The sequence below is a fragment of the Zonotrichia albicollis genome, chromosome Z (assembly GCF_047830755.1).
Source record: "Zonotrichia albicollis isolate bZonAlb1 chromosome Z, bZonAlb1.hap1, whole genome shotgun sequence".
NCBI classification, from domain to species: Eukaryota; Metazoa; Chordata; class Aves; order Passeriformes; family Passerellidae; genus Zonotrichia; species Zonotrichia albicollis.
Window position 1 is genome coordinate 67943798 of NC_133860.1, and position 20435 is coordinate 67964232.

The 20435-nt window shown below is 38.8% G+C and overlaps 1 protein-coding gene across 2 annotated transcripts in view; it reads right to left on the reverse strand.

Moving 5' to 3' along the window:
• TEK (TEK receptor tyrosine kinase) overlaps positions 1-19109 on the reverse strand; it is a 37938-nt gene extending 18829 nt beyond the window's left edge. Inside the window, exons 1-3 of one of the 2 annotated variants that reach the window (XM_005493131.4) lie at positions 18697-19109; positions 6706-7017; positions 1412-1522 (exon numbers count right to left, since the gene is read on the reverse strand). In XM_005493131.4, the coding sequence (XP_005493188.1) occupies positions 1412-1522; positions 6706-7017; positions 18697-18748 (475 nt within the window). In that variant the 5' untranslated portion in view covers positions 18749-19109. The remainder of the gene's footprint in view (positions 1-1411; positions 1523-6705; positions 7018-18696) is intronic. The other variant, XM_014271352.3, reaches the window with a different exon arrangement.
• Positions 19110-20435: the final 1326 nt, after the last annotated feature.

The following is a 20435-nucleotide window of genomic DNA, read 5'->3' on the forward strand; positions in this document are numbered from 1 at the left end:
TTAGCAGAACCATTTCTTTGTCTAGACAGCCATTGTGAGATTCTATAAGGGGGGTGAAATACTTGAAACAACTGAAGTGAAAGACTACAACAGCTAAATATAGTAGAAGCCTTTTCTCTTCTTTTCCAGCTTCTGTATCAGGACTTCTCAGAAATGCTGTTTCAACATCAACCTCAGCTGAAAAACTTGACCTACTGTCTGGAGGCATTCTGAGATTTTCTGCTGAATTTCCAGATGGAATCGCAGCTAAGTGAGTACCATGATGTTAGCAGTCCTGCTCCAATATCTCATCTGGTTCTTTTCTGAGAAACTGGTGACAGGAGATCACAAAATTTTCCTAGGGACCCTGTAATGACCAGTGATGGCAAACTTGTCTGCTGTGCTCTGACACAGTTGAGTCTCTGAAGTCCAAAGAAACAGGTATTTGTGAAAGTCTACTTTACCTATTGCCTCTTTAAAAGACACCTTTTGTCTATTTAACTCTTCCAGCCTGTTGAAATGTTCCAGGTAATCAGTAACTGGGCTTGAGGCTGACTCACTACATGAGTCAGTGTGTTGTCCCGTCCTTACCTCATTCCGCTCTGTTTACTCCCTGTTTCCTCAAGGCTCACTGTAAGCCAGACTGTCAAAGATGGAGCAGAGCATTACATGTGCTCTCCACAATAATAATTTGTTGTGGTTTAACAATTTGATTATGAAGGCACTATGAGTTATAGTGACCTCTATTTTTGTATTTTTCTACAGAAGGTAGAGCACAACCTGCAGAAATTTCTGAGCATCACGCAGGAGCAACATACAGCTGAACAGAGATTACCTGTGGTTTAGGTGCCATGCTAGATAGAAGAGTTGGTGTTACAAAATTACAAAATTTACAACCAGACTAACCCTTGTAGTTAAATGAAACAAGGACTAGATTTTGTTTACAATTTTTTCTTTCTAATAGCAGAGTACTGGTGATTAATTTCTTAGCTTGAAGGGCATCGTAGAAGGTAAATGGCCTCAAAAAACCTTCTGAAGAACGCAAAGTATCACTTGAAGAACTGTAGAAATGCAACGAAAGATTCTGTAACTGGGCTTTCACAGTGGCCCAGAAAGAAAAACAAACAACCAAAAAACAACTAGGCAAATATATGAAGGGATGTAGAAGGAAATCAAAAATTAAAACAAAAACCAAAGCAGAGATATAAAGAGAGGATCGGGCATTTTGGTGGAAGAGAAAAAGACAAAACATATTGGATTAGATCAACATATTGGATATGGAAATTCACCCCTTTAGGAGACATTAAATGTATGAGGAATGATGCCTGCTGCATCTGCACAGCATGGGAATCAGCAGCCATAACTTTCAAAGGCTTACTTGGCCCTCAACTAAAACAATTATAGCAGAAAGAGAAAAGACGAGATTCCATACCATTCTTGTAGATCACTGCATCTTCCTCTTTTGATGCCATTCTGATGAAGGAGATGTTCACATGCTCTCCCTTATTTGCTGTAACAGTTAATGCCACTGGGTGGAATGAAGCTGAAAACAGAAGTATGTGATGAATAGCAGTTATTCTCTCTCTCTGGTCTCTAGCCTGATAGCTGAGAATGGTTTGCAGCATGAGCCTCACTCAGATTTTGACACCTCAATTTCTCTAGAGCATAAAGTGATTCTTTACCATCAGCAGCCTCAAGCTATGCTTTGGCAAAGACAGAGGACTTGCCTGTACCCCGAAAAAGCAGACTGCCCCTAGAACCTGAGGCATGAAAAAAATAATTGGCTTCTGGCGAACTGGAAACAGTTTCTAACTAGGAGCTCCAACTGGCTGTAAAACACTTTCCAAAGTTTCTTCATCTCTTAAGACATTTTTTAAGCAGACTGGGAAAAGTACTGGAAATTGTATTGTAGGGAACAAGCTGTCACTGGCAAATAAATACCTAAGGTGATTTAAGTTCTCTTCTACTTAAGCTTTATAATGCAGAACTGTGAGATAGTTCAGGAGACCACAGTCATGCAGGACTGGGAGAAGGTGAGGTAGATGTAGTAGGTCTGTGTTTGTGTTAGTTCACCAAATTCTGGAAATACAGAGCATGTTGGATTGCACTAAGAAACAAAGGAAAAAAATCATATTCACAGGCTGCTTGACTTTTACCAAAATACCAAAATTACGCCTTAATGAAAATAAAAATTCCATGCGAGAGACTGGTGTAGTTTAGCCAGTTTTCCAGCAGGGAAATTGAAATTCATTTTCCTGCTTAAACAGAAAGGAACTTTTCTACATTTTTTTGTAGATCTTGATTTAAATGAAAAGAAAGCAGTAGATAAAAGGATTTTCCCAACATTTCTGTCTGTTTCTTATCAGTACATCAGAAGATAACTGGAGAAGGAACAGAAAAGACTCAAGAAATAATAGCTCTTTCTTGAAATGGCAGTTTTAATGAAACTAGTGAACTGATAATTTTAATTACCACATTACATTGAAACAAGTTAGAAGTTAAGGATGCTTCCTTTCATTTACTTGGAAAATCCAAAGGAAAAGTTATGAAGTGTTTTGAGGACAAATTCAGGTTTCAGGCCATTTTTAGCTCTGATGCTTTATGCCATATTGTCATTTATATCCTCTTCTAGAATTAGCCAAATTGACTTCTTAACTATCAAGCTCCTTACCTGACAGAGAATTTGATACCTCTGTACTCTCCCTTTTAGAGCATTCAGGGGAATGATGTATTGATTTAAACCAATCCCTTTGCTCTTTCTAAACTTGGAATTTTTTAGCCTTATGGGTTCCTGCTATGCAAGTTCCTCCATGTAACTCCATCTATCTTTGTTTATCCTTCTGCTGCCACCTGCCTCCCCAGCCAGGTGAGTGGGACTATTCTGACAAAAGTCAAAAACCTGAGTTTCAGCTGAAGGGAATCCTTGAATACCCATTCATGCTCCTAGACAGCTCAGAGGTTCCATTTCACAGCAAATATTTTCACAGCAAATATTTATTTCTCAGCAAATATTTTTTAAGGAGCATATAAGGAACAGTTAATATAAACTGTTAGACAACTTATTAATAAAAAATTTGTCCTTTATAGAGAATCATGCCTCCTTTCTTGGTTTGTTTTTACAAAACTGTCAATAAAATATCCTTTGGTTCATATCAACAGTTGGAGAAAAAGAATTTGGAGCTTATAGCTGGCTAAAATTTGGTGGGAAAGAAATACAGAGAGATAGGATCAGAAAGCAGAGAAAAAATTATAAAGTAACTTTCTGTCATATTTTATATGTAACAGAGCTGTAAAAAATGATCAGAGAGATCCTATATCAAAGTTTGTATGAGGCAGATATTGACAGTACCTCCACAACATTATTTTTCAAAATCTGAGAGGGTAAAAAGGATGATATTCTTGCAATAAAAGAAAGAACACTTTGATATTTACATTACAAAATAGAATTTTAAGTTAAAATAAAAATGCTTGTATCACATGATGTAAAATTAAAGAAAGAAAATCTGAGCATGAATGAAGAATTTTTTATCGATCCAAGTTAACGTCTCTCCTAGGACATTAATTCCTTGACAATTTTGACATTTTAATGTTTTATTTATCATTGGAAACAAGACAACTATTGAAAATACACAATTCTTTGCAGAATGGAGTTTGTATCCCCTGCACAGTTCTAGTGGTTTTGCTCTGAGACTCTGCCACACATTTCCATTCCTTTGTAAGCTACATACAATTGATTTCAGCAGGAGTCTTCCTGCTTCACATTAAGTATATGCTTTTGTTATTTTACCTAAATATTGGTATCTACATTTACATCTTAGAGAAACAGAAAATTCTAATATAGAATAATGAACTAAGTTTTCATTAGAAACAGGCAACAAAAACTTAAAGCAATTCCAGCTTACTGTCAGCTCCCCAGTTAGAAGTTATTTATTAGTAACAAATGCATAGTGAAAAATTATTATCTATTTAAGAAAATAATAATTCTACAGCTTTTGCAAAAATTAAATTGTTAACTACAAATGATCCTAAGGGGCTTCATTGCAGTCCTTTTTGGACCAAATTTAGTGAGACAATGCTAATTGTCTTAACAAGATATTGAACTTTTTTATTCCATCTACTTTTCTTTGCATGTTAGGCTAAACCACAAGACTTTTCTACAGGGTATTGTTGCAATGGAAAGGAATGCACACTCCCTGTTGGGCTCAGCTCCAGCATATTTTTAGATTGTGACTTGTATTACATAATTTCACATCTCAAGTGTGCCAATTCCTTATAGAGACATAACGAACTGAGCTGCAGGACAAATGCCATAATACTCTACTACTAGCATTTCCATTATTGTCCCTTTGACAGCTCTGTGGTCGAGTTTCTGTGGGGAAAACTCAATCAGATATATTAAAATAAACATTTATTGTGTAGAGAAATTGAATAAATTGTATTTGACTAGAAGGAGAATACTCTGTGCTGTTTTATTCTGGAGATGTGTACTTATACAGAATGAGGACCACTCTCCATAAGAAGATAAAGCATAAAGTGTTCCCTCTCATTGCATGTATAAATATTACATTTGCAACTATAATGTTTCAGTATAAAAAATTCAGGAGAATGGAATTGTTACTCTCAGAATAGCAGATGGTAAAACAAATCAAGAAAATGGACCTGTTTCCATATTACACAGCAAAATTCTTCACTATATGTTCATATTTGATAATAGGTATACAATCAGGGATATGGCAGTTCCCACTGAGTCAGTAGGGCTACCAAGATGATTAATGCTTAGTGAGTGTTTCACCAGCTTCTTGCCAGAAGGATGCAAAACAGTGGCTGGGTTTCCAGAAGCGCTGCTTCTTCCTTTGACTTTGGTGTCTCCAATGGGAAACTGCACATTTTGAACTACACAAATTGAACTCAAATTTTTGCTGTTGAGAAACATGTTCTGCCTTTAAAAATTATGAAGTTAACAACAGTTAAGTGGAAAAAGGTCTGTTTTCCAGACACATATGTTTTGCCAAACCCCACAATCTTTCCTCAACCTCTTTCTCCACTTTCTGTGCACTTTAATAGCTATGAGAATTTCTGATGTACCTCTCTCTCACCCATCTAATCTGATTAAATTATATACTTTAACTGAAGATTTGCTAGTTTGAAATTTGTCAGCGAAAACTTTTGCAGAGAAAATCTGAGAAAGGTACTCAAACTTAGAAATTAAACCGAGAAACCTACCAGCTACTGGTGTGAATGCTACTTCTGTTTAGAGCAACATCTGTCACAGAAGAAGACTTCATAATTTGATTACTTAAAGTGCTCTGCTCCTACTCCCACAGATGCCGAATAGAAAGAGCTGATGGATTCAGAAGACATTCTTCCTCCCATGCAATTTGCTCTACAACAGCTAGAAATGTGCTCAGCTTGCTGGCAGACTGCCACAGGCAGGGTCACAGTGACATTCCATGGACTGTTATCTTATCTGCTCCTCACTGCACCCTCCTTTGAAACAATGGAGTTGTCAGTCTGCATCTGCAGATCTTTCTTGGTCACCAATCCAGCCCTTCAAAGACCAAGTTTGGTCAGAGAAAACATAAACCAAAGGAAAATGTATATATCCTACTTAGCTTGCTTCCAAGCTACCCGTGTTCAAAAAAATAATAATGGGCACTAGCTTCAGCTCTTACAAATGAAAAAATCTCCTTTTATAAATTTGTTATGTAATTTCAGGAGATACCACAGCAAAAATTGCTCTTACTAAAATCTTATGAATAAAGATCAAAATTGTCAAACAACCTTACAGACCAGTTGCCAAGGCACAAAACATTACAGTACATTAAAATCTATTTTAAATTATCTTAAGTTTTGAAAAAGTGATTTGCTGCAGAAAATTACTCAAAATTTCTTGTGCCTTTCTGTAGTTGATGGTGACCTCTACTTTGGAAATTGTCCCAGAAGTCTAATGATGCCCAGAAACAAGAGAAATTTTGAACGTATGTAAATACAATGTAATGGACCTTAGAAATCTCACCTTCTTGTCCCACCATATCCCTGCACATTTGCTTTTACTATTGTGCATAGCCTAAAACCAAAATCAAATGAACAGTGAAATCTGTACTGGATTTTTGTGAATAACCTTCTCAGACTGTGGAAAACTTCTCTGGGCTTCCTTTCCAGTGCTGAGAGGGGTGCCTCTTCTTTTTTCCCCCCGCATGGACACAGACAATGAAGATCCAGTGTTGCTGATCTGTAGTTTTACTAAACCTTAGGCAAGGCAATTACTTTCTGGGGTCAGGTTGCCCATTTACTTAAAACAGATAGAAAAGTGATGCTTAGCTATCTACATCTCAGACCTGTCAAACTTTAAAAATAGAAGCCTGTTTGAAATCAAGCATCTGGCATGCAAGAAACCCAGTGGAGGAGTTGCCACATGTATTATTCCATGGGGTCAGTGAGGCCACTTTAAGTGCTGACTTCGTGCTCCTGGCAGTAGCCAGATGCAGGCAGAACACTTAGAGATGTCTGACTAACTTCCACAAGGAAATGACTAGCACCTAGTACCAACCAGTTTCTCTGCACTGCAGAAAAAAAAAAAAGGCCCTGAACCAAGTCCATTTTTATTGACTCAGGACTGCCTTGCCTGGTCTGGGACCCTGTTTGTGCCCACTTGTGTCAGCCAGGGGCAGCTGCCAGTCTGCAAGCAGTGCCATGGCAAGTTCAGATCTGACTACTATACTGTACCTCCCAGTGGCATCTTCATGGTGTGTATCCTTGTCACCTCATCCTTGAGTTTCCCTTCACAGTAGTACGCTCCAATAGTTTCACTGGCCTGTTCCCTCTTCCACACCACTGTTTTGGCTGCTGCTCTCTTGGAATCTTCATTAACTTCCAGTGGCTCCCGGTGCTGGTTTGCTACATCCTCCTGGTCCCGGCCTATCGTGATAGACTCACGGGAACGCCATTTGGAAGTGACACATGTAAGTGATGTCTCAGTGTTGCCCACCAGAGGGAAGGAATTGATCAGTATGAGGTCCAGTGCCGCTCCTACTTTACCTAAAAAAAACCAAAACACATCAAATGGAAAAAAATTTTACTGCAGAATTTGATGTGGCCAATCAAATCACCAGGTAAGCTGTGTCACCCAGTGCTCAGGGTTTCTCTGGATGTTGCCGTGCACAACATTCGTGCAAAATTGGATGAACACAGATTAAGTATTCTGTTACAATGACTTGAGGATTAATTTTTTATGACTCAAACAGATGGAATTTGCTCTTCTTAGAAAAGGCAGTGTATCTTGCAAACATGTTGAATTTCTTTCAAGAGGTGTTGTAGAAGCCCAAGGAAAACCATAGATTGCCAAAGCAGATTGATCCGTGTATAGTTAGACATGCACATAAATGCCTCAATTATGCTGCTTTTCTGGCAACAGAATTGGTGGATGATAAGATTGTGAGTTTAGCAGTGTTTCCTCAATCTCCCTTACATGGATTTAGTACACATGAACTGATGTAAAGCAGGTATGACGTCAGTTATAGGAGATGGTAGTACTTTGAACAATTGCGGTTTTTTTTTTCAGCTGTTTTATGAATTTGGACTAATGATTTCACAGTCAATCACATTAAATATTTGAAGCCCTAACAGACACTGACAATGCCCATGGCACAAAGCAACTTATGCAAAAACAAAGAGCAAGTTGGCACAGCTAGTTAAATGAGGTCAGGTTTAAATCACTCAAAATTGCTTCTTTTGATCAATAGGACTGCCAGAAATACACAGAGGTGAAAGTTTCTTTGAAAATGAGAGATGCAAGCCTAATTAAATATCTTCTAGCAGAGTGTCGCAGTTTTAGCTGTTCAAATGTGCATAGCTGGAGGGAAATTCAGCTCTCCTATAATGAACAATTGGCAAATAATAGGCGTTTCCCTTTATTTTTTAAGTTCAGGGTAAGGAGAAGGGAAACACTAACATTTTTTCCAGCTGAAACAGGAAGAATAATTGATTTCTTTTATTCATCACATCTATTTTCCTGATTTTGATACAAGTATATTTTGTATTTACATAGAGAGACCTAATATTTAGTGCCGGTCAGCTTGCAAATGTTCTCTGATGGGAAGGAAGGGGTATAGTCTTAGATAAGGAAGGTCAGAAGGTCGCAGTGCTGACTGCAGTCTTTGCGTGTGTCTGTGCAGTGCTCTGGGCCAAGGGAGGAGGTCCTGCTCTGCTTTCAATGCAAGCAACCACTCTGGGGACTGAAGTATCTTGACAGCCCATTGACACTCACCACACCCAACCAGTCTTCCACAGCCTCCACCCTTTCATGTGCCAGCCCAGATAATTTGCAGTTACATAATGAAGCCTTCTGGAAACGTTGCGAGGAACATTAAAGCAAATATTGCATAAACCTGCAGCTCAGTAAAGTCATCCTGCTGCAGGTTGCCAACGTGAATCCTTTGAACAAAGTTAAATAGGTATGTGATGGAAATGAGGCCAATTCACACATTCATTTTATGGGACATTTGTCTCAAGGCTCTTAGTTTTGTATGAGGAACATTTGTGCTTTTACTGTGGATCTGATGCATCAGCCAAAGGCCAATATAGCTCAACAATCACCAGCACTGAGAGAAGCTTCAGTTTAGATCAAGCAAGGCTCACACGCCAGGTAGAGATATTCTTAAAATCACAAACTGCAAGATCCTGGTTTCTGCAAACATTTGCAAAACTCAGAATCAAATCTGGATTCAAATTCTGTGACTTGACATGACTTTCTGCACTGAGGTCAGGTCCAGTGTTAGAAAGCAGAAGTGAAATATTTTTCTGCCTGGCATCCACAAGGCACAGAGCTACAGCTGCCTTTCCAATACAAATGTGTGAGCCCAAGGGCTGGTGTCCTGCAGAGGACAGCTGGTCATACAGGGCTCCAGTTCCATTTTCCCTAGTATTTCTGCATTCCTCTGACTTCCACCAAAGATTGAAAGGTGAAAATAACACCTCTTTCCTCCCCTGAATCTCAGCCTTTTGATACTCTGAGAAAAAGCAGTACGAGAAGCCTGAATTTTGAGGACCAGCTTTCATGCTGCCTTTGATCCATATGCGAAGCAACATTCTACCAAAACTGGGGTATTTGCTGCATAGTGTTTTCCTTGTAGTAAATTCATGCAACAAAGGTGTAGAACAAGTAGACATATTGTTTTTTAAACTTGAGAATATTCTAGGTGAATCAAAATCTATCCACCGGTGAATGGATAGTGTTCTGATTCACTGTCTAAAGACAGGTGGCTGTTTGCCATATTAAACACTGCAGGGTAGCCCATACACCTCAGTGAGGCAGACGTAACACAGATGGAGTTTCTTCCCAGAGAAACATAAGAATTTTTTGCCTCTAAAAGGATTTTATATCTATGTGTAAGTATAGAATTATATGTCAAACATGACTTTGAAGCTAAGGTTTCATAGCTGGAATATATTGCAAGCAGAAATATAAATAATGAAAGTTTTGCACTAAGAAAAACTATGATTGAGATATAATTTGAAAAAGAAAAAAAAAAGGCATTTTAGCAATATAAGGCCTTGGAGGTGATAGCAATGTTTTCTTTGACTCCACTGGGTGAGGATTCATGCAGCATCTCTTTATGATCATGCAATTTCAAATAAAAAAACTGCTCTTGCTAGAAAGGAACTTTTCTAGTCTGGCAAAATTTAGGTCAATCATGTCCTAGATGCTAATAAAGGTTTTGAGTATGTAACAACCAAATAAGGCAACAGAATTTAGCTTTGAGAAAAGCATAAAAAATAGAGAGAGGAAGCAGCCAATCTCAGCAGCAGGGACAATCCTTGTGCTGCCTTGAAAAAGTCCTTTCACTCCTGCCCTGGTTCTTGAAGAGCAGACCTTATCAGGAGGGCAATTTGCTGTGTGTGCAAATGGATTTTGAGAAGAGAAAGAGCTTGCAGAAGGCCAATGCTGTAAATGGGAAACACCATGCAAAGAAGACCCATTGCCAAGTATTTATGACACATCACTCACTGTGCTGCAGTGCTTTGAGTCTTTCCAGCACAGTGCAAATGGCATCCTCTATAGAAGTTTAAATAACAAGCTCACTGACTGTAGCCCAGACAGCAAAATAAACGGAGGGAAACCCTTACAGTTCCTCTTGGCCCACTCCAAATTACAGGATTGTGCTCTCTCTTGCTGGGTGATAGCTGTGTCTTTCACAGCTTTTCTAGTACAGATTTCTGCTGCCCAGAGAGCTAATTGTATCCTGTGCTGCATCCAAAGCAGCGCAGCCAGCAGGGCAAGGGAGGGGATTCTGCCCCTCTGGTCTGGGCAGAGGGGAACTCCATCCAGCTCTGGGGTCCCGACACAGGAAGGACATCGACCTGCAGAAATGGGTCCATGAGAGGCTGCCTGGATGATTGGAGAGATGCTGGAGCACCTCTCCAATGAGGAAAGACTGTGAGAGTTGGGATTGTTCAGCATGGGCAAGAGATGACTCCAGGGAGACCTTACAGCACCTTTCAGTTCCTAAAGGGGCTACAAGAAAGTTGGAGAGGGACTTTTGTCAAGGGCATCTAGTGACAGAATAAAGGATAATGGCTTGAAACAACAGGAGGGTCAATTTAGATTAGATATAAGGAAGGAATTTTTCACAATGAGGGAGGTGAACCTCTAGAACAGGTTACCCAGAGAAGCTGTTGATGCCTCATCCCTGGAAGTGTTCAAAGCCAGGCTGGATGGAGCAGCCTGGTCTAAATGAAGGTGTCTCTGTCCATAGGGGTGAGATTAGATGACCCTAAAAAGGTCCCTTCAGCTCAAATTGGTTTTTGATTCTATGATATTGATCTGGGGAAATTGTGCTAAACAGAGAATAAATTTGTCATGCTGTGTCTGTAGGCCCTGTGTGTTCTTATTCCCTACTAAAATGCCATTCATACAGGCACAGTCATCATATTTTCTGTGCTGCATTGCACCAGCAAAACTCAGCTAGGATCAGCTAAAAAAATTAGTTCTCAGAAATTCCCTAGAACACATCCCAGACATAGTTCTACTCAAAGAGCAAGCAAGTCCCTGATAAAGATTAAAATATCACTGCTCTAGATCATTATTAGTGCTAAATACTAGGGTTCATGTGTAAATGTGGCAATCTTGAGCTGAGATAGTTTGATGCCATAGAGGAGTACATACAGCAACTCTTAGTTCAACAAAGTCAACAAACCAACAAAAGTCTTGATTTGTCCTTTCCTCTGACAGTCCCTGCCCATATACTTCCACTGTTAACTCTTGTCTCGTCTCTAGGAAAACATGGGGAAATTCTAGGCCCCTCCTATCTAGTGTGAGGCCTTTGCAAAGTTGTCTGTTATTTGGAAAAAATGTTCAACACAGTGGCTTATGCTCCTCTTCCACAGCAAGCAGCCAGAGTTGTGAGCTCCGTCACAGGGTAACCACACCTCACTGTCCTTCGAAGTTCATGTAATATGGAAAGAAGTTGTATTTGCAAAGGGTATTGAGAATTCAAAGATCTGAGGAAGGCTTTAGTTTTTAATAATGATTGGTAGCAGAAGCAAAGAAATTGTTTAGACATTACACAGCTAAAGTTATATTTATTTCCTTATATTTGTAGAACTTTATAACTTTATAACTGATTGCTCGAAATTACTATAAGGAGGAAGTCTTCCTCCTGGTATTTGGAGTGTAACAGATTGAGGTGAAGATCTGTTGTAGAGGTAAGCAGAAAGATTAATACTTTTAAAATACTAGTTATTTAAGAGAAGATGAAAGGGCAGCAAATTCCAATTCCAGTAAATTCTACTCCATTTTTCACCAGGTGAAGCAGAGAATAGATGTAATATGGAATGATTATGTAGTTTTTTGTTGGTTTTTTTTCACTGTTATTACTTGGAACACTAATGATTCCTGCTATTAGGCATCTGGGAACAGGAATATAAAACATATAGCTACTATATTGGCAGGGAAAAACTAGAATCTGAGCTTAGTTTTGGTGTTATGCTGAAAGTGAAACAGTCAGTTGCATATGCCACTCACTGCAGGATTTAAAAATAATTTCGAGACTGGTGAAAACTTTTAAGTCATCAATCCTTCTTCCTGAAAGTTTCTTAAAATATAACAATGAACACTCCGTCTGCTTGAAATAATAAGGTTTTTATTTAGAACAAACCCAACTTGCTAAATAGCCTAAACCTCAGTATTTCTTATTGTGTCCTGCTTTGTAGTTATAACTTCAGCTGTACCCTCTCCAGTCTTATTTTTTTGGTATAAAACAATGTATCAGATTAAAAAAATGAAATTAATCTATTTAGAAATACGAATGGCGACCATACAAGCAATTTTACTGAGGAAGTATAGCATTTGATTAATTCTTGGGGAAGTACTGAATAAACAATGATTTTTAAAAAATTAATTAACTAGACAATGTGGAAGACAATCAGGCTGGAGATAATGAAAATTAAATATGAAGAAATAAATAAAATAGAGACTATCAACATGTCTCCTCCTCCAAAAGGAAAAAAATAAGTACTCCATACTTAATATTAAAGCTGATCAGAAACTAACCCAAAACATTAACTGTTTGGGCATATTTTTCACCATACCAGAATCTGACAATTATGGATGTTTTTTCCTGGGCTCTCAACACTTATAATATTTTTTGTTTGTTCTCAAGAAAGAAAATAATCTGGTGGGCTTTGAAGCCATGTATTCATTTTATGGGCTCAGTGATCTTTAAGCGTCCTGCTATCTGGATTGCAAAGATAGCAGTGGCTCAGGTAATTTCTCCCAGTGAGTCAGATTCTCTTCTGACAGCTCATTCCTCCACAGGAAAATAAGGTTGAAGTTATTATTGTCCAAAGAGAGTAAGATTCTCTACCATAGAACTGGAACAATAGGGGTGAAAAAATGACAGAAATGCTCTTGGAAAACATCTGATAAATGAGCTAACAACCAGGTGTCCCAAAATCCTTTTTCGTTGTTTATGTAAAGAACCTTCTTGTTGTATTTTACATTATGCTACTGTACAGCTGTGGGATGCTTTGCCATTTCAATACCAAGACCACTTGCCCTTAGAAACAGGGCACTATTTGTGGGGAGAAGGTATTGTGAAACTAATAAGAGAGGGGAAATTACTGACAGGCTGTCACTGTGTGACAGTAGGAATACCAGAGAACATGTGTGAAAAACAGAATAGTTTCAAAGCTGTGAGGGCTGCCTATCTCAGTATCTGCTCATCTGCCTTTGGTATCTCTGGTGTAGCTTAAGGAAATACCACTGCCCTCTTGTTTTCTCTGCATGTCTGCTGTTTCACAACCTGTCAAAACAATATTTTAAGATGAAAAAGCCGGAAGAGAAACAGTGCTGCAGCTTTGTTGGGGTTTCCAGGGGAGAATCTGGGCCGAAATGTGTGTGTGTGTGTATGTGTGTGTGTGTGTGTGTGTAACCAAAACACAAGAAGGAAACCAAAACATGGTCTGTCATGATTTTTGCTGAATTTTCATTTAAGGGAAAACTGAAGCCGTAATATTTTGCACATTGACCACAAGTGAGTAAAATGGGAAACAACATAGCAGCACCAATGGTTATTTGAATAACTAGCTGACAGTATGCCAGGTAATGCTGGAAATGTTGAAAGAGGCTGAAGAATGTGGGAAAGCTCCAGTAGGACAGGCTTGTAGCTCAGGTGCATATGGTTGGATTTGCAGCCAGCAAAATATGGGTATCATATCATCAAGACTGCATGTGCACATCAAAATAAATACGTCCCTAACAAGGCTGGCCCTTGTCAGTTGCATTATAAAGCTCATATTGTACTGCAAATGTTCCAAGCCCAAGTAGGTAAAATAACTCAGGTAAACAATTAACCAGTGCATACAATAAGCATAAGGTTGGCTGACTGTGAGCACTGACTGCTGGGAAAACGCATTCTAAGGCGCTCTTGCCTGTACAGAAGGGCACCCTTGCTTTGCCACTTACTGATCTTTCAGACTGAAGTAGCTGGGAGGTGTTTCTGGTGCTAAGCACATTCTGTGACTAAGGAGGCCAAGGCCCCTGACCAGTGGCTTGTCTGCGATGACCAGCCAGGAAATAACACAAGGGAAAATCATCAGCACAATCAGAAGTGCAGTTGGAATTGCATTGTCAAGGAAGGCTTGTTATACTCCAAAGGAGAAATTAACTAAACCACTTCATTAGTCATGCTGACAGCACAAAAAAATAAATAGCAGGCAACAAAAAAATACCAGCCTTGAAGTAAAAAGTTTGCATTTCTGAAAAGAGAAATGTCATTTGTTAATGTATCTTTCAAAAATCCTTTCAGAACATAGCAAATGCCTAATATCTTTACATTGTAAAGGGGTTAAGGTTCCAAGTGATGAATTACAAAATGGATTTTTACAGCTTTTTAACTTCTTTAAGATATGACCCTTGTTTAACAGTTGGAGAACCGTTATCAAATCTGTAATATAAACATTCACCATTTTGAACTTTTATAGGAAATTCTGTATTTTAGACATGGGTTATTCTTTGCTGCGTGGCTCCACTGAAACTACAGCGGAACAGTTCATAAATACAACCTACCCAGTACAGGATAGAGACTGTCTTTGGAGGGCAGTTCTTTACTGCAGATTCCCTAGGATTTTCATCCCTTCACTCCCAGATAGATCTTACAGAGGGACCTGGTCAGGAAACTCAATCAGTTTCACACAAGTGTGGGTGCATCCAGTTTTGGTTCATGGCTGCTGTGCCTAAGCAACACCCTCCATACCTCTATGACTTCTTGGTCTTCCAAAAGAGCTGAACAGAGTTTTTTGTTTGTTTAAGAGATGGATCTAGGTCAAGCATGCTCGTGTATGTGACTGATACAGAATCAGTTTCCAGCCCAGGTAATTCTCACTGAGCACATGAAGGACCAACTGCATCTCCCTGCCCTAGAGACAGCTGTTCAGTGACAGTCAGTATCTGTGACTTCTATTCTCCCTCTTGTACAGTAAAACCTTCCAGATAAAAATCTTATGGGTATCAGACAATGTGTGCAAAGTATTATAGCTTCAGTTTTCCCTTAAATGAAAATTCAGCAAAAAAGGAATCTGTCCATCTTAATTATGATTAAATATAAAAACAATACAGTAGATGTGTGTTCATGTATCTATATATGAAAATTGTGTTCAAAACAATAAGCATATGTTAACATTTACAAATGTAGTGTGGCTTCATTTCACCCTTTCAGTGCTGATTCCTTTGGTCCTGATGCAATGCCTTTTCACTCCTGACCACTCCCAGCTGCTGAAATGACTTTTGGGAACACAAGCTTCCTGAGAGCTACTCTGCATCTCTGTAGGTGTGAACCAGGCGTAGTATGGCAGGCAGATGCAATTTCTGTGTCTCACAATCAAACACACTTCAGGAACAAAAGATAAATTTGTTTAAAATTCCTCCACATTACTAGTTGGATAATTTAGGTGTCAGAAAGGTTGTGCATCAGTGTAATGTCTGGTCATGTGACAAATATCTGATATTAAAACCTCACAGTTACAGTTATGGAATACCTGAGATTAAAAGGTCAGAAGTGGTTTTCCTCCATTTCTTTGAGGAAGGTCCAAACTCCGGCACTCAGCCACACGACACTCTGAAGTTCTGCTGCCACTTTGATCTGATAAAAGCCTATTTGAAGATGCTCACAGAGGCCTAGTCCCTTTAATTGTGGGAAGAATGATATTCTTGTTCACTCTCACAGACATAGATTAGCCACTGGTTAATACAGGTTTCCTTTTGGTTAAATTAAACTTGAAAAGAGAAATAAAAGTCTTGAAGCAAAATTGCTAGAACTTTCCAGTCCAGCTAAAAATTTTGACATGTCATTTTGAAAGGCCTATAGCATTATATAGGTGCTTGTGTGTCTGACAATGTGTGTTAAAAGCTGTATAATTTTCCAAATATGAAAATAAGTCACATAATACAGATAATTTAGATATTTTTCATAACACCTACTGATCCCAAAGAAAATGCATAGAAGCCATCAGCATAGATGACAGAGAGCAATTGAATGCTTCTGCACTGGTTTATCTCCACTGTTGCCTTTTTCTAAAAAAGTCTATTATAATCTTTTGAGTCTTTTACCATATATGGGTCCAACAGCTAAATCAGAAAAAAAACCCCTGTATTTTTAGAGAGCCACTGGATCTAAGATTATTGGCAGAGAAAAATTGCAGCACAGAAAATTCTGTCTTGGAGAATGGAAGCATTTGACAATATATTTTCTTCCTGATAGAAATAGTCAAAGAAATGATCTTGAAGGTAATTACAATTGTGGCTGATTTTCACCAATAAATACTGATAAAGGATAAATAAAATAAAGTTCACACTTGAACATTTCTGAGAGTTAGCTCACTGTGAGAAACTGCAAGTGTATTTCTAGACAATCTGAGGATACCTGAGGATGCCAGAGGCATTTCTGAGGCAAATGCAAGTTGTGACATTCATTCCTTTCCTTCAGAGGAATAAATAAATCTGCAGGTCTTCTTTGGTCAGAACTCAACAGACTGAACCTAGCCACAAGACTGGCATTTGAAACCATACTTCAGGATAGATGTCAGCATAATTTTGCTAGTCTAAAATTTCAGGGACATAAACAACCAAAAGAAAAAACATGTGGTGATATTCAAGCTAGTTTGAAGAATCCTAGCAGGATTAAATTCAACTCCTTATCAGTTTAATTGAACATTTGCTGTGGAATGTAGAGAGTGCAAAAGTGAGCATTGGTCTATACTTTGAATCCCACCTTCCAAACCGGATCATTGGCTCTAGCTGCTAATGAAGTACTGCTATTAAAAATAAAAAGACATTAAATCAAAGGCCATTTCTCCTAATGGGAACCAAGTCAGTGGTTTTCACCTTGGAAAAGGGTGGAGTGGAATTTGTGCCTACCCAGCAACACACCCAGAGAAGCCCAAAATCATCAGGGACAAGGTTAAGGCAGTTCAGAGTCCGTGCTCAGTGTAGACCCTCCCCTGCTCAGGGAATGTCATTCCTGCTTTCCTGAACTCCGCCTGCAGTATCTAGAGGAAAGCAGGCTCGCATTGTCTTCCACTGCTAGCCCCAGGAAACATGATATCATTCTCAAACAAAAGCGGGAAAGCTGACAGATCTATTGAGATGGGTGTGACTACAGCACACACCTCGCTGGTCAGCCCCTGTGGAAAATTCAGTGACTGGCAGCTCATCGGCAATGGGCTGTCTGTGCTCGCCACATTTTAATCTCTGCAAATGACTTGATTCTCCTGCACTTGTGACTTAATGAGCGTCATTGCTGTCTGTGTCAGATGACACCATGCAGAGAAACAGGAGGGACAAGGAAAAAGGTTGGAATAACTGGACTTTCTTTTCTTCTCCATCCATAATGCTCACAGCACCAGATATTTTCAAAAAGTACAAAGCTGGAAGTGATCTGAGGACTAAATAGGTCGAATCCACGTGCAGCTAAACAACCAAGAAACTGAAGCCACGGAAGAGAAGTTGGCAATAACAATATGCAGCCTATTACAGCAATTGCTAGATAAGAATATTTCCAAACATGATTTCAGCAGATTAAAAACTTTTTTTTTTTTTTTGGTCTGTATTAACCTCTAGCCTTTTATCGATGCCAAAAGTAACATCTCAAACTTGCAATTTTATTGTTAACAGCTGTTAGCATGCTGCTAATCAGGAAGATCTGTGCAAAGCAATCATGAAGAAAGTTGCATGGAAATGAGGACTTCTGCCTTTTCTTCCTAATTTCTGGTTTTCATTGCAGGACAATTTGCAGTTCTACAGCACATTACATTTTCACTGTGAGATGGACTGGATCTATATATATCTCAATACAATGGTCAGGAGTGAGTTAAGAGTCTAAGGTTATCATATGACTTGTATTTTTCTTTTACATATTTTTACAGAAGAAACTGACTAGAGAATCAAATGGAGGATTGTTAAAGTGATACTCAAATGTGGAGCAACTCTGAATCTGATGGCAGGAGGACAGTCGTCCTCAGGGCTCTGCCTGTGATAGATTCAGCAAGGTATCTCAAACATAATTGCTGAAATTACTGTCAGCTAAAGTTGAATCAGTATATTTCTGTATACCTTTCTACAGATATCTCTTATGGCAACTTCTGACTTGCTGAACTAATGACATTTCCTGATAATACTATATAACCATATTTTAAGTGGTTTTAATTATCTTGTATTTTTCCCCTTCTTGCTCACTGACTTTCATCTAAATTCCACTTGTGGAATATTGTCTAAAATCAGATACTGGAATAGCTACACACATCAAGTGTACAGCTAGTTCATAAAATCAGTCACAGAAGAAATTGACATTTAATCTGTATTTAGAACAGATTTCTTAGGGAATGACAACAATGGTTTTAAAGTTATCAGCTGTATGAAAAAAATTGCGCCATTAGACAGAAAAAAACCCCTGCTGCAACATGTGTGAACAAATTCAATATTCGTAAGTGGCAGCAGTGGATGCTACATGTAGTTAAATCACCCCCAGTTGCATGGCCCCAGTCCTGCCCTCACTGGCTGTAAGAGCTCTGCACAGAGAAGTGGAATCACTGAAACAAACACGAGTACTTAAATCAGTAAAGGTAAATGTTGGAGTGAAAGGTAGACAGTCAAAGGGTAGGTGCATACTGTGTGAAAAACAAAGGCATGACAGGTCCAGTACAGCAATTAAAGACAAAGTTTACCTGAAATCAACAAGCTGAATCCACAGAGAACTAGGTGTGCTAGAGGGTCCATGCTTTCCAAAGTGTATCCATCCAGTTCTTACAGCTGCTCATGGAGTATCCTTTCCCCGGGGTAGCCTTTAGCAGTTAGTCTTGTCCTGCATGGTACGCTGTTTACAAGTCACAGGCAAGAAATCAGAGCACTGGCGCAGGCTGGAACAGTCTCATTGCTGTCTGAGTACAGGGAGTTTAAGTTCCTTTTTCCTGTTTCCTTTGTAGATTAGGATGGGAAAGGCAGGATCTTAAAGGCATTTTTGTATCAGCAGGACTGCAGGGCAGTGCAAATCCCGTCCATCCAGCAATACATCAAAACAATTATCTGGAGCTGCGGGAGAAGCAGGGGACTGCTGTTGTTCATAGTCAGCAGAATAGGAACAATGATGGCATCCTCCAGTAGGCGGGAAAGGGCAAGTAAAACATCCTCCACCTAGGTACAGTAGGTGGAAATTGTTAGTGTCTCCTTCTTGGAGACCAGGTCTGCTAACTTCTCAGGGTGCTATTGTGTTTTCCCTTATTTATTTAATCCACATGTAAGCTGCTGGCTGCAATGCATTTATGCACACAATAATGAAAATATGAAGTAAACAGTAACAAAGCAGCCAGCTGAATCCAGTATATACCAAACCTATCCACAATCCAGTGAACTACTCCCTTAGTTCATGTGTTTTATTGGAAACAATTTTTCTTTACATTTGACAATTGGAACCAGACTGAAAACTTGTTGCAATAATAAAGCTCACACAGAGTTATTATGACTTCAGTAGGATTAAAATGCCCATATCACTCAGGGAGGTCTTGGAAGCTATAACAAAACCCAAAGAAAAAATACAAAGAAAAGCAGAAAAAAAATTTTAAATAAATGGAAAGGCAGCACTCAAATATATAAACTGAATTGAAAATAAAGAGCAATCTTATTTACCACTTTACTAAACATGATCCATTGCAATATAATATTTGGAAGTTCTGTAGTCCTGCCTAGATGCCAACAGCCAGAATTACTTTTATGGAAGTACAGAAAAAGGAATGTTCAGCTTAATTTTGGAAAGGGGGCATGGGTTTATCCTACTTTAATTTCCTTTTAGCTTTGGCTTGTAGTGTAGATTTCACAGAGGAAGTCCTTCATACCCAAGATCTATTGCCATGTGGAGAGAAGTGTTACATCCACAGAAAATGGGAAGGCAGCAGCCCAGAGTTCCTCACCTGTGTGTCTCCTGGCCCTCCATATAACTGAAAGCCAAATCAAGTAGAAATTTATACTGCAAATACTCTTTGGGGGCAAAAACACAGTATGAGGTACAAATATCACTAAAATTCCTTTTTGATGCTTAAAGGAGGCAGAATATTAGATATTCATGTGGTTTTGTTTCAGACTAAAAAAGCCTATATATATATTTTGTCCATTTTAGATTTTGGAGAACATTTACTTTCTTTCGACTCCTAGATGTAAAGCAGCAGTGATTACCCCTTTCCAATTGAACTTTATCTTTTATAAGTCTGCAAGCAGCAATTCCCTCCAATATCAGAATACTTACTGTATTGGCAGATACTAAGTATTATCATACTTCCTATCTTGTGGAAAACTGTTTTGTCATTCATTTAACCTCTTTATAAGTTGGCCAATCCTCAATTATTTTTTAATATCTTTTAATTTGTTGAGGGATGGGGAGCAGGGAGGAAGGAGAGGGGAGTTAAGCAACTGC